Source organism: Pelophylax lessonae (assembly GCF_965119305.1).
Source record: "Pelophylax lessonae genome assembly, chromosome: 2".
Lineage (NCBI taxonomy): Eukaryota > Metazoa > Chordata > Amphibia > Anura > Ranidae > Pelophylax > Pelophylax lessonae.
Window position 1 is genome coordinate 185,417,102 of NC_138769.1, and position 26,645 is coordinate 185,443,746.

General features: G+C 45.8%; 2 protein-coding genes across 2 annotated transcripts in view; one reads left to right on the forward strand and one right to left on the reverse strand.

The window, feature by feature from the left end:
- The window catches only part of AKAP17A (A-kinase anchoring protein 17A), a 55,155-nt gene extending 44,779 nt beyond the window's left edge, over positions 1-10,376 (reverse strand). The window contains exon 1 of the mRNA XM_082244281.1: positions 10,298-10,376. The gene's annotated coding sequence lies outside the window, so the exon portion shown is untranslated. The remainder of the gene's footprint in view (positions 1-10,297) is intronic.
- Positions 10,377-20,355: 9,979 nt separating this feature from the next.
- The window catches only part of LOC309546493 (acetylserotonin O-methyltransferase-like), an 84,218-nt gene continuing 77,928 nt past the window's right edge, over positions 20,356-26,645 (forward strand). Inside the window, exon 1 of the mRNA XM_082246232.1 lies at positions 20,356-20,527. Coding sequence (XP_082102358.1) covers positions 20,423-20,527 — 105 coding nt within the window. The 5' untranslated portion in view covers positions 20,356-20,422. The remainder of the gene's footprint in view (positions 20,528-26,645) is intronic.

A 26,645-nucleotide genomic window follows, 5' to 3' on the forward strand; every position in this document is an offset into this window, starting at 1 on the left:
CCCCAAAAGAGGGGCGGGGGCGGCGACTGTCAGAGGACTCAGAGAAAGGAATTTTACAGGTAAGATTTTACAAAAATTCAGTTTTCTCTTACGTCCTCCGACAGTCGCCACCTCTTCATATTCGTCACAATGGGGACGTCCCAAAGCAGTGCAAACATGAGGGGTGGGAAACGCAGCCGCGCCGTAAGGCAACGCAGTCTCCACATCAAAGAAAGGAACCTTACCAAAGGAAGGACACCAGCTGGGCAACATGAAAAAAACTTGCTCAACAGGAGCAACAACCCAGGAAAAACAAATAACCCAGGGATAAAAACGTATCCCAACAGCCAGGGGTCCAAAATAAGGGACCCTAAGTAACTGCCGCACTAAGAACTTTGCGGCCAAAGGAAGCATCTGCCGATGCCTTTCTCTGTAGAATCTCGTGAAAGTGTGTACGGTCGACCAGGTCGCCGCCTTACACACCTGGGCCACAGAAGCCCCATGACGACAGGCCCAAGACGTACTCAGAGATCTAGTAGAGTGCGCCTTCACAGGCACAGGAGGAACTTTTCCCTGCAAAGCATATGCCTGTTCAATGGTCTGTCTGATCCACTTGGCGATGGTAGAAGCCGACGCCGCCATGCCCTTCCGAGGACCTTCCGGAAGAACAAAAAGAATCCGTCTTGCGAAAAGACTCAGTCGATTTAAGGTAAACCCTTATCGCCCGAACAACATCCAAAGAGTGCAACCTCACCTCCTTCGGATGTTTAGGCTTCGCGCACAGCGAAGGCAAGACAATATCCTCATTGAGATGGAATTCCGAAACTCGCTTCGGAAGAAAAGGATTAGGTCGCAAGACCACCTTATCCAAGTGAATGACCAGATACGGAGACTTGCAGGACAAAGCCGCCAGCTCCGACACTCTGCGAGCCGAAGTGATCGCCACCAAAAAGGCGACCTTTTTGGACAACATGGACAACGAGATCTCCCTGATCTGTTCAAAAGGAGCACGTTGTAACACAGATAGAACGAGATTCAAGTCCCAAGGAGGCAGAGGTTCCCTCCTAGGAGGGACCAGATGCCTCACTCCTTGAACAAAAGTGCCAACCAAGGAGTTAGCAGCCACAGGACGTTGAAAAAGAACGGCCAGCGCAGACACCTGACCCTTGATCATAGCCAGCGCCAAACGCTGGTCGACACCCGTTTGAAGGAAGGACAACACCCGAGAAACCGAGTACGTGCGAGGTGAAAACCCCCTGGACTCACACCAGGCAAAATAGGCCTTCCAAGTACGGTAATAGACCTTCCCTGAGGAAGGTTTCCTCGCGTTGATCAACGTGTGAATGACCTCAGGGGAGAGACCCCTATCCTTCAGGACCTCGGTCTCAACAGCCAGGCAGTCAAAGCCAGCGACTGTAAAGCAGGATGGAATATCGGGCCTTGAGACAGGAGATCGTCTCGAAGAGGTAGACGCCATGGGGCGTCGACCGCCAGATTCACGAGGTCTGCGTACCAGGACCGGCGAGGCCAGTCCGGTGCCACAAGAATCACCGTGCTGCGTTCCGAGTGCAACCTGCGAAGGAACCTGGACAGCAATTGAATCGGTGGAAACGCATACATCAGCTTGTACTGATGCCACGGGACCACTAACGCGTCCGACGCATCTGCCCGAGGGTCGCGCGTCCTTGCCACGAACCTTCTCACCTTGTTGTTCAGACGAGACGCGAACAGGTCCACATCTAGCAGACCCCACTTTGCGCACAACATCTGGAAGACAGCCGGGTGGAGAGACCATTCCCCCTGATCCAGGGTCTGGCGACTCAGATAGTCCGCCTGCCAGTTCTCCACCCCCGGAATGTGAACTGCCGTTATCGCCGGGACATGAGTCTCGGCCCAAGACAGAATGTCGGCTACTTCCCGAGCCGCTCGGGCACTCCTGGTGCCCCCTTGGTGGTTGATGTAGGCCACCGCCGTAGCATTGTCCGTCTGCACCCGAACCGGACAGCCCTGCAGCCGGTCCGTCCAGCGGCGAAGGCAAAGATTTATCGCACGCAATTCCAGAATGTTGATCGGAAGGGAGGACTCCCCCTCCGACCAAGTTCCCTGGGCGGACAGAACGCCCAGAACACCACCCCAGCCCGACAGGCTGGCATCCGTGGTTATCACTGTCCATGAGACAGGACGAAAGGACTTGCCCCCCGACACCATCGGGGATTGGAGCCACCACAGAAGATCCCTTCTGGTGCGAAGGCTCAACGAAATTAGAAGATCCAGAGATTGGGGGTCGCCCGTCCCACCTGGACAGGATCTCCGCTTGGAGACCCCGCGTGTGAAACTGGGCGAAGGGAATCGCCTCGAAAGCCGAGACCATCAATCCGAGACATCGCATGCACGTCCGGAGGGACGAGCACGGACTGTCCCTGAGGGACAAGACTTCATCCTGAAGAGTCCTGAGCTTGTCTTCCGGCAGGAAGACCTTCGCCTGGACCGAGTCCAGGATCATACCCAGGTAGGGAAGACGAACCGACGGACTCAGCGTCGACTTTGGAAAATTTATCGTCCAACCAAACTCCTGTAGAGTTTGCATCGTAACGGACAGGTCCTTCTCCAGACCCTGGCTGGACGCAGACCGAACCAGAATGTCGTCCAGATACCCCAGGACAGAGATGCCCTGAGCTCTCAACAAAGCCAGAACGGGTGCAAGCACCTTGGTGAAAACCCGTGGAGCCGAGGCGAGACCAAAAGGCAACGCCACGAATTGGTAATGATCCTCCGCAATGGCGAATCGAAGGTACCTCTGGTGACCCTCGAAAATCGGGATGTGAAGGTACGCATCCTTCAGATCGATGGAGGCCATGAATTCCCCCGGAACCAGGGCAGCCACCACCGACCGCAGGGATTCCATGCGGAACTTGCAAACCCGCACAAAGAGGTTCAAAGCCTTCAAGTCCAGAATTGGGACGAACCTTGCCCTCCTTTCTGGGCACGGTGAACAGATTGGAATAAAACCCCCGAAATCTGTCCCGATGAGGCACCGGAACCACCACTCCCTGAGCCCTCAGGTCCGCACCGCCAAGTGCAGATCCCGCAAACGCTCCGGAGACAGTTGAAGATTTGAGGGAAAGAATCTGCTCTCCGGCCGAGAGAGAAACTCGATCCTGTAGCCAGATCGAACGATTTCCTGAACCCAGCGGTCCCGCACGCGGGCCAGCCAGGGTTGAAGAAAACCGAGCAATCGTCCCCCCACCCCAGAACTGGGTGAGGGCGCCCCTTCAGGCCGCACTGTTATGGGCAGCGGGTCCGGACTGACCGGACTTCTGTTTACCAGACCACGGCTTCTTTTGGGAGCCTTGACCCTTGAACGGTTTGCCCTTGTAGTGCGACCGAAAGGCACGAAAGGACCCCTGAGGAGGCCGAAAATTAGTATGCTTCTTACCAGGAGCCCCCTTAGCCTTGGGGAAGTGGGGCAAGAGAGTGCTCTTACCGCCCGTGATCCCCTTTATCAACGTATCCAAGGACTCCCCAAAAAGGCGAGATCCATCATAAGGCAGATTGGCTAAGGTCTTGCGCGAAGATTGGTCCACCGACCAACACTTCAACCAAACCAGGCGGCGAGACAACACCGCCACGCTTTGTACACGTGCAGCCAACGGCACTAAGTCCAAGTCCGCATCACACAGGTACATGACACCCTGATGGATTTGATCCACCATATCCAATGTCGCCGGCGAGGCCGAATCAGCCACTAGGACGCGCCTAAGCACCTGCGTCCAACTTGCGACAGCCTGGGCTGCCATAAGAGAGGCAAACAGAGCTTTAAGCATCGAACCCGTAACAGAATAAGTATGACGGGCAAGAGACTCCATTCTCCTATCCGTGGCATCTCAGAACACCGGGTATCCTCTGCAGGAATCGCAGTGGATTTGTTCAAAACCGCAATTGCTTGATCCACCGGGGGTGGCACACACCACCGTTCATCAGTGGCAGGCGTGAAAGGATAACGCAGCCTGAACTTACTTGGCACAGCAAAAGGTTTGCGTAAATTGCGCCATTGTTCCTTAACAGCGCGCTGAAAATCATCAGTGCAGGGAAAGACCTGCGATGTCTTGCATCTTTTCTGCGTCCCATAAGCCGCCAGGGCAGCGGGAGGACACAGTTCATCCTGCAAACGCAGTGTTTGTTTTATAGAAGCAACCAATTCATCCATGATTGCAAGCTCTTCAGGCGAGCCAGGGGGAGAATTATCAACCCCTTCAACCTCAGCCTCCACCTCGGACCCCACGAGATCCAGGGAGGAATGGGACCCTGATAAGGAGACCCCAGCCATAGCCGCCCCATCACCCTCACCCTCAGAATCAGAGGAAATAGAAACTCTGGGTCTTTTAGTGGATTGAGAAGCCACCAGCATCTGCACCTGAGCAGCAAGGTTAGCCACCACTTCGGCTAAATCCCCCCCCTGGGGGAGAAACCGCAGTCCCCTGGCTTCCCACCAAGGTGGCAGGAAATTTGCCCTCCTGAGAATCCATTGCCCCAAAAAAAATATGCCGGAGAAGGGTTAACTGCCCCTTTAACAAGCGCGGCGAGCGCAGCCCACCGCACACACACACACACACAAGCACAACCCCCACAGGGATAAAACTGAACACAGGCAATGGATATAGGAAGAACAGAAGGATAAAACCTGAGGAGACCCCTGCTGCTGCTGCCGCCTCGATCGGTGCACCCAGGAGAAGAGGAAGTGATGAAACCAGGGCGCTCTATTAAAGCCTATGGAAGGCTACAAGAAAATGGCCGCCCGCAGTGAAAACATACGGCTGGAGCGAGCGCAGGCAAAATGGCGCAGTTTAGTGCCGAAACCGCCACTCCCCCACTACTGTGATGCAGTATAACACCACCCATGTAAAAAAAACATGGCGGATCGCCGCAGCGATCGCTGTATCGTGCCCCAAACATGACAAAAACATGCCCCACAGCACACAGCCCTTCACACCTTACACAGGCTGACACAGACAGTGCCACACAGCCCCCCCCCCCCCCTGCAGCCCACAGCGTGCAGCCAGAGCGATAGGGAGCCAAACAGTGTGAACAGAGGCAGGTTACACAGTCCCAGACTGACACCCCCCGGACAGACAGGTCCCCACATAGATACACTTACCTCTTAATGGCGTGGGGAACCCGCACAGGCGAACAAGCCGCTGCACATGAGGCAGGGAGAGTCGCATCCAGGACGCACAAAATCGGGGTTAAGAAACCGCACAGCGTCCAGTGAGGTAGCCACCTCACCAATCATCCCTGCACCGAACAGGGATGGGTCGTTCACTGTGCCAGGAGCGTTACCTGGCTGAACGCTCGATGGCAGGCTGGGAAGCCACTGACCCACGACCTGCGACCAGGGGGATCAGCCCGAGACCCAGCCCGCACGAATCCTCTTCATCAGAAGAACTAACTGATGCTGACAAAAAGAACAGCTAAGTAAAGAGAGAGAAAAAAACTCAAACAAAAAATCAAAAAAGAAGAGAAAGGCTGAGGCAAAATGCCCCAGCATAGAGAGATCCAGCTACTCCTGACAAGCTAGACATTGAAACTGAGATATGGTTGCAGGAAGTAGGAGGGTATTGACTGAGGGGACCACCCCCTGTGGATGGGATATGTTAAAAGCTTTAATGTTAACATATTCTGTTGCCTAGCTACTCCTTCGGAGCAAAGTCTAATACCCCATTGTGACGAATATGAAGAGGCGGCGACTGTCGGAGGACGTAAGAGAAATAGAAATGGTTCAAAAAATAAAAAAGCAGGTCTAGCTGCAATACTCCCATCACATCGGGCGCTGTCCCACTGATTCACCAGCCAAGTGCCACTCCTCTTCTGGGATGTATGACACCCAGCATTACTCAACTAATTTCCTGTAAATCCACGGTGTGTCGAGACCCTTCCCTGGACTCATGGGAGAATACTACAGGAAGTGGCACCACAGCTTTACACCACTCTGCTCTATGTAGCATTCAGGAACTGTCCACCCCCAGAGGTAAAAAAAAAAAAAAAGGACCCGTCACATTACATGACTGGAGAAAGACATTTAGTGCCGGTTCACACTATTGCGATGACAGACATCGCATATGATTCGGAGCGCACTGCTCCTAAAATTACATGCGATGTCTGTGCTGTGCAAATTCAGCCATACAGTTTGTATGGCTGAATTCGCACCGCAAACGCAGTGAACTCGCACAGGACACTTTTTTGGTCCGCAGCAGAATCCGATCGCATGGTGGTTCACACCAGTGCAATCCGATTTATGTGCGAACTGTCAGATCGCACTGCGATATACGATCTGATCTGGGGGTGTCGTTAACTTTGAATTGACACCCCCAGCGATTTGCATATGTCAGTGTGAACTGCCTGTGCTGAGAATGCGATGTGGGAACATGCAGTAGATTTGCAGATTTCCCGCATCGCAATAGTGTGAACTGGCACTTATAGTTGGGCTTTGACCCCTTGCTGCTGGCAGGAAAAGCCATCCCCCCCAAGTAGGCTTTTATGCCAATCGGAAGGTTTTCCCTTATTGTTTCACTGTGATTGGCTGCAGTGACAATCAGGAGTACATCCTTTCAGCTCCTGATCCTCAATAGGCGACAACTTGGTCAGGGTTCTGGGATCGCCAATGAAGCACACCCCAGAACAACACAGTGACACATATGACAGCTTTTATTGCGGTGTATGCTCCCGTTACAGAGATTCAACCTCTCTGTATGTCCTATTTACTATGATCATTGAAAGAAAATCCCAAATTTTGGGTTGTCCCCAGAAAAGTAACAGAGGGGAAATTTTCCAATGGGGACACTTGTTCAGGTTACCTGGGGGTCCCCAAGAGATTCCCTTAATTTGCTTCCTGTTTGGCTTTGAGAAAGAAAGTGAAGGGAAATCTCCGCAATAGGACACAGATGGCAAAAATACATTTGACAGGGGTTAAAACCCTCCCTTGCTTTATCCAAGATGAACAAAAAAAAAAAAAAGAAAAAGAAAAGTTGACTATAGTTCTACTTTAATTAAACTCAAATTTTTTTTTAAGTGTATGTTACCCCAACATTTCCTCTTCTCTTTGTTTTGCTTCATTTGTGTTTAATAAAATACCTGGTGATCGCACCAGTCCACCTTCTATTTCAAACTGACCATGCTAGGTATGAGAGCAGATCTCCCTGCAGTCTCCACCCTCATCTCTCTACATCACTATGTAGCTGAGAAAAAAAGGTCATGTGATCACACAAAAAAAAAAAAAAAAACACACATTTTGTCTTGCATTGCTATCTAAACTGTTGCTTTACATTACAGGGATAGGCAACCTTAATGAGGTTGAGATCTAACTGAACAGCATGGGAGAAGTCAAAGCTCACCAGGCACCGTGTAGGCTCCTCACCTCTAATTGTCATACTACCGCGCCGCAATCGCGTGTATTGCACGGTAATCATGGGTTAAATCAGGTGGCGAGGATATCACTTCCTCACTACCTGTCACACACTTGGATCGCTTTTCAGAGGAACAGCAGTGCCTGTTGCACTTGTGAATGAGCCCTTGATTGAATTCCAAAGCGGCACCCTTAGGCTAAAATTTGGGAGTGGTAAAACCCTGTGGTTGAGTTTACCATTACCAATCCCTACCCCCTTCAGCTGCTGAGGCAGCAGCCAAGAGTGTACACATGCCGCAGCAGGAATGAGGTCCCCTGTTGCTTTTGGTGGGTGCTACCGCCTGCTAATCACAGCCATTTCAAGTAAATGCAAGCACACCACAACTCCATTCTTCTGCAGGGTCCAAAGGATTAGGGCAGGTGGTGAGAAAGCAACACAACGCTGCCTACTTAAACCCCTTGCTTGCTTGCTTTACTGCACAAGGTTGCAGGGCATTTGCAGAGCAGCCTCATTCACTCCAATGCCTCATGCTTGGCAGGTGTTACACCCACCAACCATGACAGGATGTATAACTCCTGCTGCGGCTGCGATATGTACACCCCTGGCCACTGCAGCTAAACAGTGTGCGGTTGGGGTGGTAAAACTCCATCCTAAATATGGGATTTTGCCAACCTCCAAAATGCAAATAAAACTTTACTGTTCTGAGCCCCCTATAAGTCTGCTTTCACACTGATGGGTTTGTTTGCACCGTGGGCGGGTGCAGCGAAGTGCATTTGTGACTTTCCTGGGTAGCTACGCTTTGCCATAGACTCCTATTATATCCTTTAGGTGTGGTGTACTTTCTGAAAAGTGCACCAAAACTCCTGCATTCAGAAAGTGCACCAAACGCACAGGATATAATAGAAGTCTATGGCTAAGCACAGCAAACTCGAAGGAAAGCTGTAGGTACATTGCACTGAACCCGCGGTGTGGGTAAACCGGAGGACATCAGTGTTAAAGCAGCCCTATACTATTATATCCAGTGTATTGCTTCACACTGACCTGAAGATCTCTTCTTATCTGCTGCTGACACCACTCTAGAGACTTCTAGCTGTGATAAGAGGTGGAGTGTAGTTGGTGTCACTCCGCACGGGACAGGAGCCAGCACTACAGAAGAGACTTCAGCTTATGTGGCTGGTGCTCCCTACTACACAGCTCCAACTTTCAAGTAGTCCCTCTACAGTGCACTCTGCCTGATGCTCTGGGATGGGGGTCAGCAAGGTCAGACCATGATCTACTTACTAGTAACCTGGCTATGATGGTGGTTAAAAATAAATAAAAAGAAGAATAAGCTGTAATGTCAAGACAGCTCAACAATGTACTTTGTAGAGCTTCAAGCAACTGACCATAGAGATAGTCTGTATGAAATTCCTACTGCTGAGTGTTGTCATGATTAGATGTATGCTATATTGTCAAAAGTATTGTAACACCTGTCTTTGCACACACATGAACTTTAATGGCATTCCTGTCTTAGTCTGTAGGATTCAATATTGAGTTGGCCCACCCTTTGCGGCTATAACAGCTGTAACTCTTATGGGAAGCCTGTCCACAAGGTTTGAGTGTGTCTATGGGAATGTTTGATCATTCTTCCAGAAGCGCATTTGTGAGGTCAGGCACTGATGTTGGACGAGAAGACCTGGTTTGCAGTCTCCACTCTAAATCACCCCAAAGATGTTCTATTGGGTTGAGGTCAGGACTCTGCACAGGCCAGTCAAGTTCCTCCACCCCAAACTCACTCATCCATGTCTTCATGGGCCTTGATTTGTACACTGGTACGCAATCATGTTGGAACAGGAAGGGCAAACCCCAAACTGTTCCCACAAAGTTGGGAGCATGAAATTATCCAAAATGTCTTGGTATGCTGACACCTTAAGAGTTCCCTTCACTGGGACTAAGAGGCCAAACTCCTGAAAAACTCCACACCATAATCCCCCCTTCACCAAATGATTTGGTCCAGTGCACAAAGTAAGGTCCATAAAGAAATGGATGAGTGAGGTTGGGGTGGAGAAACTTGACTGTCCTGACCTCAACCCGATAGAACATATTCTGGATGAATTGGAGAGCAGACTGCTAGCCAGGCCTTCTTGTCTAGCATCAGTGCCTGACCTCACAAATACACTTCTGGAAGAATGGCCAAACATTCCCAAAGACACACTCCTAAACCTTGTGGACAGCCTTCCCAGAAGAATAAAAGCTGCAAAGGGTGGGCCAACTCAATATTGAACTCTACGGGCTAAGACTAGGATGCCATTAAAGTTGATGTGCGTGTAAAGGCAGGTGTCCCAATACTTATGACAATATAATGTATATGCGGGCTTGGGGCTCATTCGCACCAGTCTGCAAATGAAAACACTGCTATACATTGGGTTTGGGTGGTACACTGTGCGGTAACAAGGCACTGGGCTTTGATTTTTTTTTTTAAACTTTATTGACATCACAAAATGACACCTCATTCAGTTCTATGCACCAAAGCAGGTTGGGACACGCTGCGGTGACATGCCAAGAGGCAAGTAAAAATTAAGACGTGACATTTTTGTACCATACCTGTATGGCATGACCACAGCATAACTGTTCTCTATGGGCCCTTATGTTCAGCCTGAGCAGATGAACAGTACTGGTGTGAGATGAACACTCACCTATATTTAAATCCAGGAACATTTATGAAGGGAGAGGATTCCAGAGACACCATTTACAAAGCACACACTGTCCCTGGAAATAAGGGATAGTGGCACCTGCAGATGTTTGTAATCCCTGCACACAGCCACACATGGTCTCCAGAGCTCATAATGCACAGGCACATACCCTGCATGCATCTCATATGATAACTTTACAAAGCAGTCTTTATAGGATAAACTGCTCAGCATCCATATACTACATACCTCCTCGGTCAGCCAGCTATGCAGACACCGCTCATACATCCAGCAAGGAAGAACAACGAGCCGCTGAGCATTGTGGGGGTGAAAGGGGCGGGAACAAAGCTCCCCATCAACATTTCCGGCGTAGCCGTAGTACGCCACAGTTTCCAGGGGGATGAAGCGGGCGCACGACTGGACTACTAGGCGTGCTTTCATCACTCACGCTGAACGCCGATTCTCCATTTTGATTGTGGGCTACACTGCTTGAACTTGAACTAATGTAATATACGTTTTATACGTAGACGTTTATTACGTTTCTGATACTGTGCCTTCAGTATTACATTGAAAGGAAAGTCTCATAGATTTTTTTTCCTAATTATGTGAACTAGCAAAGTGTGACTGGGATAGATATGTAACGAGTGCATCTTTCTTTAGTGGTGCTCAGCAAATAGTTCCATTTTGGTGCAGTATTACTATAGGAAGAAGTGCATATTGATGAAGTAAAGTGTGTATCTGTCCAGTGGGCACTCCTGTTATAGTAGGGTGACCAGTTGTCCCCGGAATCCAGGGACAGTCCCCGGACTGAGGACACTGTCCCTGGACCAAGACTGTCCCCCGTTTTGACGGGATTTGAACAGGGCGCAGGAAATTTTAAAGCTAGTGAGTGCAGAATTAAAGCGGTTGTAAACGGTCAAAAAAAAACCCTGCAAGACAAAGGCATAATGAGCTAATATGCATCGCATACTAGCTGATTATGAAATACTTACCTTAAAACGAAGCCCCGACACGGACCCCCGAACATCGCTGTGGAAGTGGTCATGATCCCTCGGCGTCTCTTCTGGGTTCGGCGGCTCCGGCGCTGTGAGTGGCCAGAGCCACGATGACGTCACTCCCGCGCATGCGCGCGGGGGGATTAACTTTCCGGCAACTTCCCAGGAAGGAACTCTGAAGGTCCGCCGGACCTTCTGAGCGCATGCGCCGCTAGCGTCAGCGGCTGCATGCAGTGCAAATATCTCCTAAACCACAGGTGTCAAACACAAGGCCCGTGGGCCGAATGCGGCCCCCCCAGGCCATTTCATGTGGCCCTCGCACCTCTCCTGCAGCTGTGGCACCCCCCTTGTCTCTGTCCCTACCTTGTCTCTGTGGTCGACAGCAGAGAGGACAGAACTCCTTTACCAGATCCTGCACTCCTCTGTGCAGCTGTAGAAAGGCTCCTCTTTGCCCCCCCAGGACACCCTGGGTGCTCTGGACATCTAATCCTACAGATATAACCGCCCCTTTGATGGCAACCATAATGCTGATGCGAACCGCAATGAAATGGAGTTTGACACCCCTGTCCTAAACCATGCAGGTTTAGGAGATATTAATTGTATCTACAGGAAAGCCTTATTATAGGCTTACCTGTAGATAAAAGTCAACAAAATGACTATACTACCGCTTTAAAAAAAAAAAATTCTGAATTACACTCAGCTGCTCCTACTAGCTTTCTGATGATCAAGTGCTGGTTGGAGCGGAGGGAATATTTCTTCAGTTTCAGGTGCATGCCCATTCTGCTCCCACTCATATGTTCTTGTTCTTCTGCCTTGGCTCAAGTCCTGGCCAGCCGCCTGCCTACCTATCTCCTTGCCTTTCCCGGTGTTCTATCAGAATACCGCTACCTATCAGATTCTGCAACCATAAGTGACGGTCGGACGAGAACAACTTACTGCGCATGCGCCATGCATTACAACGTGGCCACTATGTGTTCCAATAGGTCTCCCAATGTGACAGAACACAAAGCAGAGGCGGACATCTTCTTACACCCACGCAAGTCTTGAATTTTACATTTATTTTAGCAGTAAGCTCATCTTATAGACTGAATAACAGTATTACATTTCTATTATTATTGTAATATTGTAAATATAGCGAGAAACCTGCAGGCAGAAGGTGGCGACGGCCATCTTGGTTCACCCCTCACTGCTCAGCGAAAAAACTGATTATATAGTGAAATTGACTATTTCACTAGGACGCGGTGAAATAGTCTTTTTCAGTCTATAAGTTCAGTTTACTGCTAAAATAAATGTAAAATTCAGGACTTGCGTGGGTGTAAGAAGATGTCCTTTTGCTGCTTCGTGTTCCGTCACGTTAGGAAACCTATTGAAATGCATAGCGGCCATGTTGGAATGCATGGCGCATGTGTAGTATGTTGTTCTCGTCCGAACGCCACTTCCGGTTGCAGAATCTGATAGGTAGCGGTATTCTGATAGAACACCGGAACACAGAACACTGGTGAGACCTCACTTGGAGTATTGTGCGCAGTACTGGAGGCCATATCTCCAGAAGGATATAGATACTCTAGAGAGAGTTCAGAGAAGAGCTACTAAACTAGTACATGGATTGCAGGAAAAAACTTACCAGGAAAGGTTAAAGGACCTTAACATGTATAGCTTGGAAGAAAGAAGAGACAGAGGGGATATGATAGAAACTTTTAAATACATAAAGGGAATCAACTCGGTAAAGGAGGAGAGCATATTTAAAAGAAGAAAAACTACCACAAGAGGACACCGTTTTAAATTAGAGGGGCAAAGGTTTAAAAGTAATATGAGGAAGTATTACTTTACTGAGAGAGTAGTGGATGCATGGAATAACCTTCCTGCAGAAGTGGTAGCTGCAAATACAGTGAAGGAGTTTAAGCATGCATGGGATAGGCATAAGGCTATCCTTCATATAAGATAGGGCCAGGGACTATTCATAGGATTCAGCTATATTGGGCAGACTAGATGGGCCAAATGCTTATTATCTGCCGACACATTCTATGTTTCTATGTTTGTATACAGAAAAAAAAAATTACTGTGCGCCGCTAAAGTGTTTGTTTGGCTTGAAGAAAAACGGGCAATCCTAATTGTGGGGCTGCCAGTGCCTTCAAGGCTTCAATGCATGTGTGCTTTGGGGGTGTCTGTGAATAGACTACATTGCACTGTGTCTGTCTCTCTGGCATAATGGATGGTATCATAACTCACAGGCAGCAGGCACTCTACCATGGCTCTGGCTGGCAGTGCACTATCACAGTGTGTCACATCACATGGCTGCTGGGTGCTGATTTTGTTAACTTATTTGTCACGTGCACCAGTTTTAGTAAATCTCCCCCACTGTGACAAAGCGAGCCAGAGCCATGATAGAGTGCCTGCTGCCTGTGTGATATCAGAATGCTGATATTCTTAACCAGTTGCCAACCTCCCCATAGCAGATTTACTGCTGTACAGGATCGTGTACATACGTGACCCTGCATTTCTGGGTATCGGAGCCGATCAGCGAGTCCGGCGGACACAATGTGTACCCACCGATCATTCTATCTGTACACAGAACAGCGGTCTTTTTCCTATGTAAACAAGGCAGATCACCATTCTGTCAGTATGGAAGACATTGACCCTGTGTTCCTGCAAAGCAGGGACATGGTTCTATGCCTTCCCTTGGTAAAAGCACCTCTCCCACAGTGAGAAAACACTCTTTAGGCACACATTTAACCCTTTGATTGCCTTAGATGCTAACCCCTTCCCATCCAGTGTCATTAGTACAGTGACAAATCAATGAGTGCATGGCCAGGGGATGCTGAAAGAAAAGTGCAAGAACAGAAACCTAGATCGCCAGGTTCTCGGCCTCCCCATGGAGGCCCTCCAAAATACGGAGAAAATGCAAAGTGTCCTTGACATATGAGGGCAGACTCAAAACAAATGATTTTAATTGTCCATCAATGAAGCAACTGAGGTTGTCAGTGAGACTGTCCCGTCCTGACACAATGGGTCGTCCTGGTGGTTTTGAAGAATTCTTATGTATCTTTGGGAGAGCGTAAAAAGTCACCTCCCTAGGATACATAGTTCTGATGGATTCCCATGTCTGTTTGGGAATTACATTGTGGTAGTGTGCCTGATCGATCAAAAGGTATATTTCTCTATGAAAGTTTTGGAAATTTTGCGGTACCACTCCTTATTGCTTAAGATTTGTTCGCACATTTGTATATATTGATTTTTGTCTTGAATAATTATATAACCCCCTTGTCAGAGGGTTTGATAGAAATTAACTGATTGTTATTCAGGGAGTGTAAAGCTTGTAATATAGCATATATATCTTCAGTATACACGCACCCTCTGCTGCAGCAGATGGGGCGTTGTCTCTAAAGGGATAGCAGTACCTTGGTTATTCAATCCTTTGATCTCTGGTTATGGTAAGACAGCCTGGATTTACTTTGGATTTTATGAGGGACATAACGTATCTCACAAAAGTGAGTACACCCCTCACATTTTTGTAAATATTTTTTTATATCTTTTAATGTGACAAAAATGGAGAAATTACACTTTGCTATAATGCAAAGTAGTGAGTGTACAGCTTTTATAAAAGTGTAGATTTGCTGTCCCCTCAAAATAACAACACACAGCCATTGATGTCTAAACCACTGACAACAAAAGTGAGTACACCCCTAAGTGAAAATGTCCACATTGGGCCCAATTAACCATTTTCCCTCCCCGGTGTCATTAGTGGTACAAGGTCTCAGGTGTGAATGGGGGGCAGGTGTATTAGATTTGGTGTTATCGCTCTCACTCTCTCATACTGGTTACTGGAAGTTCAACCTCTGAAAAAAAAGAATTGTTGCTCTACATAAAGATGACCTAGGCTATAAGAAGATTGCCTTGACCCTGAAACGGAGCTGCAGCACGGTGGCCAAGACCATATAACGGTTGAACAGGACAGGTTCCACTCAGAACAGGCCTCGCCATAGTCGACCAAAGTAGTTGCCTGCACATGCTCAGCATCATATCCAGAGCTTGCCTTTGGGAAATAAATGCATGAATGCTGCCAGCATTGCTGCAGATGTTGAATGGGTGAGTGGTCAGTCTGTCAGTGCTCAAACCATACGCTGCACACTGCATCAAATTGGTCTGTATGGCTGTCGCCCAAGAAGGAACCCTCTTCTAAAGATGATGCACAAAAAAGACCACAAACAGTTTGCCAAAGACAAACAGACTAAGGACATGGATTACTGGAACCATGTCCTGTGGTCTGATGATATCAAGATAAACCTATCTGGTTCAGATGGTGTCAAGCGTGTGTGGCGGCAACCAGGTGAGAAGTACAAAGACAAGTGTGTCTAGCCTATAGTCAAGCATTGTGATGGGAGTGTCATGGTCTGGGGCTGCATGAGTGCTGCCGGTGTCCTATCGGATAATGCCTCCCATCGAAAAATGCATCCAACTTACTGCGCATGCTCAGTAAGTGACGTCACTCCAGCTGACTGGTCCGATCAGCTGTGCTGGCGTGACGACACTGACATGCGCAGTTTTTCGGATGCATTATCCGACGGTGAACAGAGAGCGGAGGGGAGAGAATCTATTGTCAGATTCTGCCTCGCTCTCTGCACTATATCTATGGGGACTGATCGGATTACAGTGTATTCTTATTAGAGAAATGGCGGAATATTGTCTGATTAGAGAACACAAACACAGCTCTTATCGGGGCACATTAAAGGGGACCTCTGACGGGAATAATAAAGGGGCAATCTGACCGCATTATTAAAGGGGACTCTGACCTCATTATTAAAGGGGACTCTGACCACAATATTAAAGGGTACTCTGACCGCATTATTAAAGGGGATTCTGACCACATTATTAAAGGGGACACTGACCACATTATTAAAGGCGACTCTGACCGCATTATTAAAGGGAACTCTGACCACAATATTAAAGGGGACTCTGACCACAATATTAAAGGGGACCTCCGACCACATTATTAAAGGGGACTCTGACCACAATATTAAAAGGGACTCTGACCACAATATTAAAGGGGACTCTGACCGCATTATTAAAGGGGACTCTGACCGCATTATTAAAGGGGACTCTGACCGCAATATTAAAAGGGACTCTGACCACAATATTAAAGGGGACCTCTGACCACATTATTAAAGGGGACTCTGACCACAATATTAAAAGGGACTCTGACCACAATATTAACCGGTTGCCGACCGCCGCACGACTATATACTGCGGCGGTCAGCCCCGGCCAGGCAGAGTGACGTATCGGTACGTCACTCGCCTGTCACTGACTTGCGAGCCTATCGCGCCCGCCGCGGCTCGTTCACAGACAAGTCAGTGCGTGTGACCGGCGGACTCGATGTCCGCCAGTCACACTGCGATCGCTCCTGTGAAGGGAGAAAGACAGAGCAGCTTGTGTAAACAAGCTGCCTGTCAGTTCTCCCTGTGTAAAAGTGAAGATCTGTCCGTTCTACTATGTAGAACGGTTGATCTTTGCTTTTACACCAATAGGAATGTCCCTACACAGTTAGAATCACGCCCCTAGGACACACTTAACCCCTCCCTGTCCAATAAAGTTAACCCCTTCCCTGCCAGTGTCATTTTTGCAGTAACAGTGCATATGTATAGCACTGATTACTGCAGTAATGTCACTGGTACCCCCAAAAGTGTCAAAAATGTCAGTCAAGGGTCCGATCTGTCCGCCGCAATGTCGCAGTACCGAAAAAAAAATCGCAGATCGCCGCCATTACGCGTTAAAAAAAAAAACACCAAAAATGACAAAAATCTTTCCCTTTGTTAGTAAACGCAATAACTTTTGCGCAAACCAATCAAAATACGCTTTTTGCGATTTTTTTTACCAAACATATGTAGCATAAAACAAATTGGCCGAAAAATGTTAAAAAATTTTGATTTTTACTTTTTTTTTTGGGGAATTTCATATAAAAAAATGTGAAAAATATTGTTATTTTTGCAAAATTTACGCTCTTTTTTTGTTTATAGCGCGTGATCAAAAAATCGCACAGGTGATCAAATACCACCAAAAGAAAGCTCTGTTTGTGGGAAAAAAAGGACGTCAAATTCGTTTAGGTACAGCGTCGCACGACCGCGCAATTGTCCGTTAAAGTCACGCAGTAAAAAATCGCAAAAAAACCCCTGGTCCTTTAGCAGCCAAATCCTCCGGGGCTTAAGTGGTTAAAGGGGATTCTGACCGCATTATTAAAGGGGACTCTGACCGCATTATTAAAGGGGACTCTGACCGCAATATTAAAGGGGATTCTGACCGCAATATTAAAGGGGACTCTGACCACATTATTAAAGGGAACTCTGACCACATTATTAAAGGGGACTCTGACCGCTTTATTAAAGGGGACTCTGACCACAATATTAAAGGGGACTCTGACCGCATTATTAAAGGGGACTCTGACCGCAATATTAAAGGGGACTCTGACCGCAATATTAAAGGGGATTCTGACTGGAATATTAAAGAGGACTCTGACCGCAATATTAAAGGGGACTCTGACCACAATATTAAAGGGGACTCTGACCACATTATTAAAGGGGACTCTGACCGCATTATTAAAGGGGACTCTGACCGCATTATTAAAGGGGACTCTGACCACAATATTAAAGGGGACCTCTGACCACAATATTAAAGGGACAATCTGACCACAATATTAAAGGGGCACTCTGACTGGAATAATAAAGGGGAACTCTGACCACAATATTAAAGGGGAACTTTAACCGTGGCTCATACAGGGGAATTCTGACCGGAAAACATAAAGGGGGTCTCTGACTTGAATAATAAAGGGGAACTCTGACCGGGACACATAAAGGGGCACTCTGACTGGGACACTGGATGTAAAGGAGGGACTTTGAAAGGGACACACTGGATGTAAAGGAGGACTCTGATGGGGACACTGGATGTAAAGGGGCACTCTGATGGGGACACACTGGATGTAAAATAGGACTCTGATAGGGACACACTGGATATAAAGGAGCACACTGATGGGGACACGGATGTAAAGGAGGGACTTTGACAGGGACAAACTGGATGTAAAGGAGGACTCTGATGGGGACACGGACACAGGCTGAATGACAGCAGTGACATGGGCTGAATGACAGGTTAATACAGACTGGATGAGGGGGGATACACAGTCAGGGCTTATTCCTGGGGATTTCACAGTGGCTGTAGCATGATAGGCCCATCATGTTACTGTAGCACAATTCCCAGCCGTTTTGCTGGATATGGGTCCCCCTGGGTTACCGCTAGCAACAACAGCACATTTAAGTATGTTCTCCAAGTGTGAGCACTGAGACAATGACCAGTCCAGTATCTTTGGGTTTTTTTATATTTATTTGGTAAAGGGTTAAAGGGTTAAATTTCCAGATGCATTTGTGAACATCAATGAAAGTATTGAATTTACCTAATTTTTTAGGTGGGACATATTTTAACCCTTTATCTAGAGTGAACTTTTCCTCTCTGGTTAGAGTAACTTTACTAAGGTTGAAAATACCCTGACCTACTAAGTCCTTCTTCTTTTTCCTTTTGATCTTCCACCCCCCCCCCCCCCCCTCGGGTGCTTTTCTTGGTTCTGGACCACTCTTTCTGTTGTGAGACTCCCTAGGAAAACCCCAACCGTTACTGAGACCTGGGTTACACTGATTGTAGTTATATGCTGAAGCATTATGGTCATCATACTCCCCACCCATGTAAGGATAAGGACCCTCCTGATTGGATTGTTCCCTAAGGGGTGAAAATCTGTTATAGGTGTCAATCGGGTATCGCCCCACATTATATGGTTGTGGAGTATGACCACCATTGTTATAAAATGGCCTATATGGGGGAGGGGGGGGAGGGAAGATGGCCTCCTAAAATTCCCCCTATACCCCCAAGAACCACACCTAGGGGAACTGGTGTAGTTATTACCGGCCCCATTCCATTGTGGACCCCCTGATGGTTATTCTGGGAGTAAGGATTATTCTTGCGATTATTAGGGGTATGTTCGTTATGACGTCCTCCCTTTTGTTGGGGATTATCCCTATGGTTGGGTCTCCCTGTTCTTATAGGTTGCAAATTGGTAGAAGGTTGGTGGACAATGCCATCAGGGGGGTTATGTGGTGCCCCCATGTTGGCATCTCCATCACCTCCCCTGGATGCACTTGCAACTTGTTTTTGCCAGTTAAAAAATGTCTCTGTATTATTTTTTTTGTTTCCTAATTTTTTGTTCACGTTCCTCTTTTTCTAAATATTTTTGTAAGTTAATGGACAACAACTTGTATTCAGCAGACTCTTTATGTGGTGTCAGTTTATCTTTGAGATTTTTGATCTCCGGATCCAGAGACACCAACTTTTTTGTCTATTAAAAATTTCAAAAAATTTACTTCAGCCTTATTAAAATATTTGATACAAGAGTCAAGTTTGGAATCACCGTTTTGGGGGTGAATGTTCTAGCAGCTCGGTATTCAAATACATCCATAGTGGGATATAGTGCGGTGTGACACACAAATGAAAAAATGATTGAATATCAATAAACATAAACACTAAATATGTAACAGAACTACAACGTATAGTTTATTATCCCAAACAATGAATACAGTGTAGAATTGTTAAATAAATTAATGTATTTAAAATAAAAAAACAAAATGGGTAATGTTCAAAGTCTGTGATAAATTGCTAGAAAATGTGCTGTGGATGAAACACTGCAATTCATGTGTTCCTCCAATTGTGCCCGAATATCCAAGTACTCAAACTCTTTATCAGAAACACTGAATCTTTTAAATTACGGGAGGTGAATGCAGCTCATGATAACCATATCTACTGTCTCCACCTTCTATGCCAGCCATACACTTATCGAATTCCAAACGATTTTTCATTTGAACATTGCACCTTTGAAAATTTTTTCGATTTTCCACCTATAGTGGGGCCACAGCAACAGCCGATTTGCGTGCGCTCATCGAATTTGAGTGATGGAGCATGTTAGAAATTTTTTGAAAAACAAACACATTTCTTTTCAATGATGGGAAAATAGTGCAAGAAATATGATTGAAAAAAAATAAATGTGAATGAGCTGTAACCTGGAAAGAAAAGAAGATTCCCAGCCACAAATCTTCTTTTTAGTAACAACATGAGGTAAAAATTTAAGGCTTGGTTGGTCGAGTTTAGAAATCATTGGTGGACCATCGGATTACAAATCACACTAAATTTTCGATTTTCAATCAACAAATTGTTCAGAATTCTACTCATGTACTGTATGGCCTTCAACAACTCCAGGAATTGGCTGCTCCCAAAATTAGGTCAGGTGCGAAATCAACTGTCTAAGCCCGGCTTAGTTCTTTATAGTATTATATATGCAGATAGAAAGCAGCTTATGATGACAGACCTAGTCACTGAATATCACACCAACATGAGCTCCTCCGATCTTGACTATCCAAAGCAATTGATTGACTATAAGGATGGCTTTTTAGCCTCAAAGGTAAGACAATATGTCTAAAATACTATTTTCTTTTTATTTAGTATTCCTACTTTTGTACTTAACTGTTCATTGTTTGTTTGTGACTTTTATATATATATACAGTACATCCACTGAACAGCTACATATTGCCTATTAAACATTCACTTTACAGCAGAAATCATGTCAACATTATTGCCCCTTAGATAACTATATGTTTAGTTGTTTTATCTGATCTAAGTACTAAGCTAATATGAGGTAACGGCCTTCCAAAAATATTACTAAATTTGACATGTATAAACTGGACACAGCATATTAGGGGGAATTCAATAAAGCTGCTGTGCTACTTTTCTGGCGTGGATTGCTCTTGTTAATGTGTTGCACCTAATTCAAAAAAACATCTGTGACAGTTTTGGTTCTGACAGCGACTAGTGCACCAATTTCAGGTAGTTTTAAAATTCGTCACTTTTACAATATGGTGTAGGGAATTTGCCAAATTCAAAATAAAATACAGACAGTTTGTATTTCACAAAAGTGGCTTTAAGACCAATTCTCTTTGGGCATACAGAGAGACAGATTTTGCAAAAGGGTCTCACATGCATTCTAAATGTGTTGCAGCGTGTACTAAATTCAAGCACAAGTTCTAGACAGGTACATGAATTTGGCACCCCCTGTGCTACTTTTACGACGCATGCAAAACACTTTTGCAAAATCTGTCTGCGGCATCCTTTATGAATTCCAGGGACTGTTTTTTGTTGATACCCTATAGCATAATAGGCAAGGTAAAATAAAAGCTACTTTATATTAAAAAATCAGTTCTCTGAATTACTCTTATTGCTGGGATTAAAATGAGCCCTTAAATGTAATTTACACATATGCTCTTGTTTCAATATATTATATTCTCTATCTTACATTGGTATATGCGGAGCTACTATATCATTTTATTATCATTTATATTACTATATCATATCATTTAACAAACAGGCAAACATTTCCCAGCACACTTATCAGCTAGCCTGCAAAACAACAAACTGACCCTGTTCTACAGTTCATGTTAAAAAAAACGAAGGTTTTAGTTGCATACATTTTCAAATATGAATGGAAGCCGCAGTGTCTCACCAAGGCTTCTCAGTATATTGCGGCCCTAACTCTGTATTTGAGAGTCTCCAAGTTGGAGCATACACTGAATAGCATGTCTAGATATACTGTATATATATATATATATATATATATATATATACACACACACACACATACTGTATATATACATACAGTATCTCACAAAAGTGAGTACAGCCCTCACATTTTTATAAATATCTTATTATCTCTTTTCATGTGACAACACTGACGAAATTACACTTTGCTACAATGTAAAGTAGTGAGTGTACAGCTTGTATAACAGTGTACATTTGCTGTCCCCTCAAAATAACTCAACACACAGCCATTAATGTCTAAACTGCTGGCAACAAAATTGAGTACACCACTAAGTTAACATGTCCAAATTGGGCCTAAAGTGTCAAAATTTTGTGAAAAAAAAAATATATATTTTGTGTGGCCACCATTATTTTCCAGCACTGCCTTAACCCTCTTGGGCATGGAGTTCACCAGAGCTTCACATCACGGAGCTGGTGGATGTTAGAGACCTTGCGTTCCTCCACCTTCTGTATGAGGTTGCCCCGCAGATGCTCAATAGGGTTTGGGTCTGGAGACATGCTTGGCCAGTCCATCACCTTTACCCTCAGCTTCTTTAGCAAAGAAGTGGTTGTCTTGGAGGTGTGTTTGGGGTCGTTATCATGTTGGAATACTGCCCTGTGGCCCAGTCTCCGAAGGGAGGCGATCATGCTCTGCTTCAGTAAGTCACAGTACATGTTGGCATTCATGGTCCCCTCAATGAACTGTAACTCCCAAGTGCCGGCAGCACTCATGCAGCCCTAGACCATGACACTCCCACCACCATGCTTGACTGTAGGCAAGATACACTTGTCTTTGTATTCCTCACCTGGTTGCCGCCACACACTCTTGACACCATTTGAACCAAATAAGTCTATCTTGGTCTCATCAGACCACAGGACATGGTTCCAGTAATCCATGCCTTTAGTCTGCTTTTCTTCAGCAAACTGTTTGTGGGCTTTCTTCTGCATCATCTTTAGAAGAGGCTTCCTTCTGGGATGACAGCATTGACAGGCTGATCCCCCATCCTTTTAACCTCTGCAGCAGTGCTGGCAGCACTCATACATCTATCTCCCAAAGACAACCTCTGGATATGATGCTGAGCACGTGCACTCAACATCTTTGGTCGACCATGGCGAGGCCTGTTCTGAGTGGAACCTGTCCTGTTAAACCGCTGTATGGTCTTGGCCACCATGCTGCAGCTCAGTTTCAGGGTCTTGGCAATCTTCTTATAGCCTAGGCCATCTTTATGTAGAGCAGAAATGTATTTATTTTTTTTAGATCCTCAGAGAGTTCGTTGCCATGAGGTGCCATGTTGAACTTACAGTGACCAGTATGAGAGAGTGAGAGGGATAACACCAAATTTACCACACCTGCTCCCCATTCATACCTGAGACCTTGTAACACACTGTCTGCGGCTGCCTCCATCTTTAGGCTGGGATATGTCCAGCGCAGCTGCCCTATGGCTGAAAATGGTGGGGCGGGGCTAGACTGTGTCTCACCTGCCCATTGGTCAGTGGCAGCTGGTGCGTTGGGGGCACAGGGGCGCTGCCCCCCCATCCATGCCCCCGGCCCCCTAGGGCACGCTGGTCATTCTGCATTGAAAGGGGGCACGCTGGTTATTCTGCATTATAGGGGGCACACTGGTCATTCTGCATTGAAATGGGCACACTGGTCATTCTGCATTAAAAGGGGGCACGCTGGTCATTCTGCATTGAAAGGGGGCACGCTGGTCATTCTGCATTGAAAGGGGGCACGCTGGTCTCTCTGCATTGAAGGGGGCACGCTGGTCTCCTCATTGAAAGGGGGCATGCTGGTCTCTCTGCATTGAATGGAGGCACGCTGGTGTCTCTGCATTGAAGGGGGCACACTGGTCTCTTTGCATTGAAATGGGGCACGCTGGTCTCTCTGCATTGAAGGGGGAACGCTGGTCATTCTGCATTGAAAGGGGGCGCACTGGTCATTCTGCATTGAAAGGGGGCACGCTGGTCTCTCTGCATTGAAGGGGGCACGCTGGTCATTCTGCATTGAAAGGGGGCATGATGATCTCTCTGCATTGAAGGGGGGCACGCTGGTCTCGCTGCATTGAAAGGGGGCATGCTGGTCATTCTGCATTGAAAGGGGGCACGCTGGTCATTCTGCATTGAATTGGGGCACACTGGTCTCTCTGCATTGAAAGGGGGCATGCTGGTAACTCTACATTGAAAGGGGGCACACTGGTCACTCTGCATTGAAAGGGGGCACGCTGGTCACTCTGCATTGAAAGGGGGCACGCTGGTCACTCTGCATTGAAAGGGGGCACGCTGGTCACTCTGCATTTATAGGGGGCACGTTCTCACTTAATAAAGTGTTTGAAAATAAACTTGCATTTAGATGAATTTTACTTTAATTACATCAGTATTTTCATAACAAACAATACATGTGCTTAGGGGGTAAGGGTTTCTTTAACTAATATAGTGGAAGAGACTCGAGTGCTAAAATCCCGTGGGTTAGGGGGCGCAAATTACTTGCCTTGCCCCGAGTGCTGACAACCCACGCTACGCCTCTGGTACACTCACTACTTTACATTGTAGCAAAGTGTCATTTCTTTAGTGTTGTCACATGAAAAGGTATAATAAAATATTTACACAAATGTAAAGGGGTGTACTCACTTTTGTGAGATACTGTATTTCTATATACCTTGGCCTGCACTAAGTATGAGTAAAGTATAGATATCAATCCTTTAGGGCCCTGCAATCCCATCACTCCAATAAGAGGGAACTTCAATATTTTAGGATACTGGCTACCCAGTTGCGCCTGCAGAACATGACAGAGCTGTAAATATTTATAGAAATTTTTATGGAAGATATTATACTGTTCACTCATATAGTCAAAGGGATGTAGCATGCTATAATTATATAACTGTGCCAATGTGACTATGCCGCTCTGTTTCCAGAATTCACAGTCAGTAAATATATTTAACTGATCAAAAGCTGGGTTATTCCAGATTGGGACTTCCAAAAGGGTGTCAGTGAAGCCCACCACTTTCTTTGTTTCCCTCCACACTGATCGTGCCAAAGTTAATATAGAAATTTTTACTCTGGGCAAATTCGCTGCCTGTGCTTCCAAATCCCCTAGGAGTTCATCTACTTCAAGAATCTTCAAAAGATACCCCTCTACTCCCTCTCCCTGTTCCCGAGTTACCCACTTCTGCAGATCCTTTAATTGACCCGCCAAATAATATAAATATACATCTGTCAAAGCTACTCCTGCCTCTGTTTTAGGTCGCTGTAATGTTGTTAGTTTTAACTTACATCTTCCATTAGCTCATATAAATCTTGTAAAGCAGGAGTTCAATTTACTAAATATTGATTTAGGTATTACTACTGATGAATGTGAAAATACATACAAATATTTGGGTAATATTATTGTTTTAATCAAATTTAATCTTTCCACTACCAACAATGGCATTTTAGACCATATACCCAATCTATACTTAATATGTTTCATTAGGGGGTATACTTTAGCCTTCATTGAATCCTTCAGTAGCAAGATAATGTAAATTCCCAGATACTTAAAAGTATCAACTATTCTAAGTGGGGAGTCTATCCCATCCCTCATCTGTGTTACCTGTCGTAATAGCATCAATACAGATTTCTGCCAATTTACCTTTAGACCAGAGAATTCCCTAAAGGCATCTATTATATTCATAGCTTCCCTAATGTACTCTGAGAATTCCTCATATATAATATGATGTCATCAGCATATAAACCAACATGCTCTTTTCACCTAAAGTAATCCCTCTGTATTTCCCAGACTGTCTAAAGCTTACTGCTAGGGTCTCTTTTGCTATAGCAAACAGGTGGGGAGATAAAGGTGACCCCTGTCTAGTCCCTCTGTGCAGTCTTACAGGAGGTGATAACAAACCGATTACCAATATATTTGATCATGGTTGTTTTTATAATATACCAACCTATTTTATAAAACAGCCACTCTAACTCTAATAAATCAAATGTTCTTGCCTAATCTAAGGATGCCAGTGCACTTGTTTCTGGGATATGGTCTTTTAACTGCGCCACTATTTGCGTTCTTCTTATATTTATTTATGTTGATTTTCCTGGCATAAATCCTGTTTGGTCATTATGGATGATAGATTAAATAACTATATTTAGCCATTTTGCAAGAATTTTCACTAAGATTTTATAGTCTATATTTAATAATGAGATCAGTCTATAAGAAGCACACTCGCCCAGGTCTTTATCTGGCTTTGGTATAAGTATTACTGTAGCCTTATACACAGAATCTGGCAATAATCCCCGATGTTAATCTTTAGCGCAAGTTCCCAGTGGTTAACGCAGTGGGTGGCCTCAGAGCTGGACCGTAATGCTTGTTGCCATTGGTTGACCGAGAATGAGTCTTGCATATCCTCTTCCCATTTATTAATGGGACTGTTTTTGCTAAAGGATCGTTTGTCATGCAACAGGTTGTAAAAAATAGAGGTTCCTTTATTGAATTTTGTTGTTGGTTTCAGTAAACCTGCTATTTTGAGATGTAAGGAAATTACAGGGGGTGGCATGGTCAGCAAGAAGTGATTAATGCGAGCCAAAGTAAAATATAGGGGCCCCGGAAGGTTTTATCGCTGTAGGAGTGATGTGGAAATTAAGGATTTATTGTTAAGTATAAGCTCATCTATCCAGTGTATGCCATAATTCGGAATAGGAATTTCAGTTATGTAGAGGCATAATATGCTAATAGTTAGTTGTATTTGTTCAGGGTGAGTGGATTTTGGAGTGATTTGGCATAGATCTCTCCATGCTAGCAGGGATGCCTGAGTAGTGATTAGCAATGGAGAGAGGGGAATTTCTCTCTACCTGTCTGCATGCAGTAGGTCACTTAGCTTCTCAAATTTGATGAAGAAACGTTCAATATTGACCCATAGGGGAGTTTCCCTAGAGAAATACCAGAATTTAAGTTGGTCTGGAAGAGTGCAAGT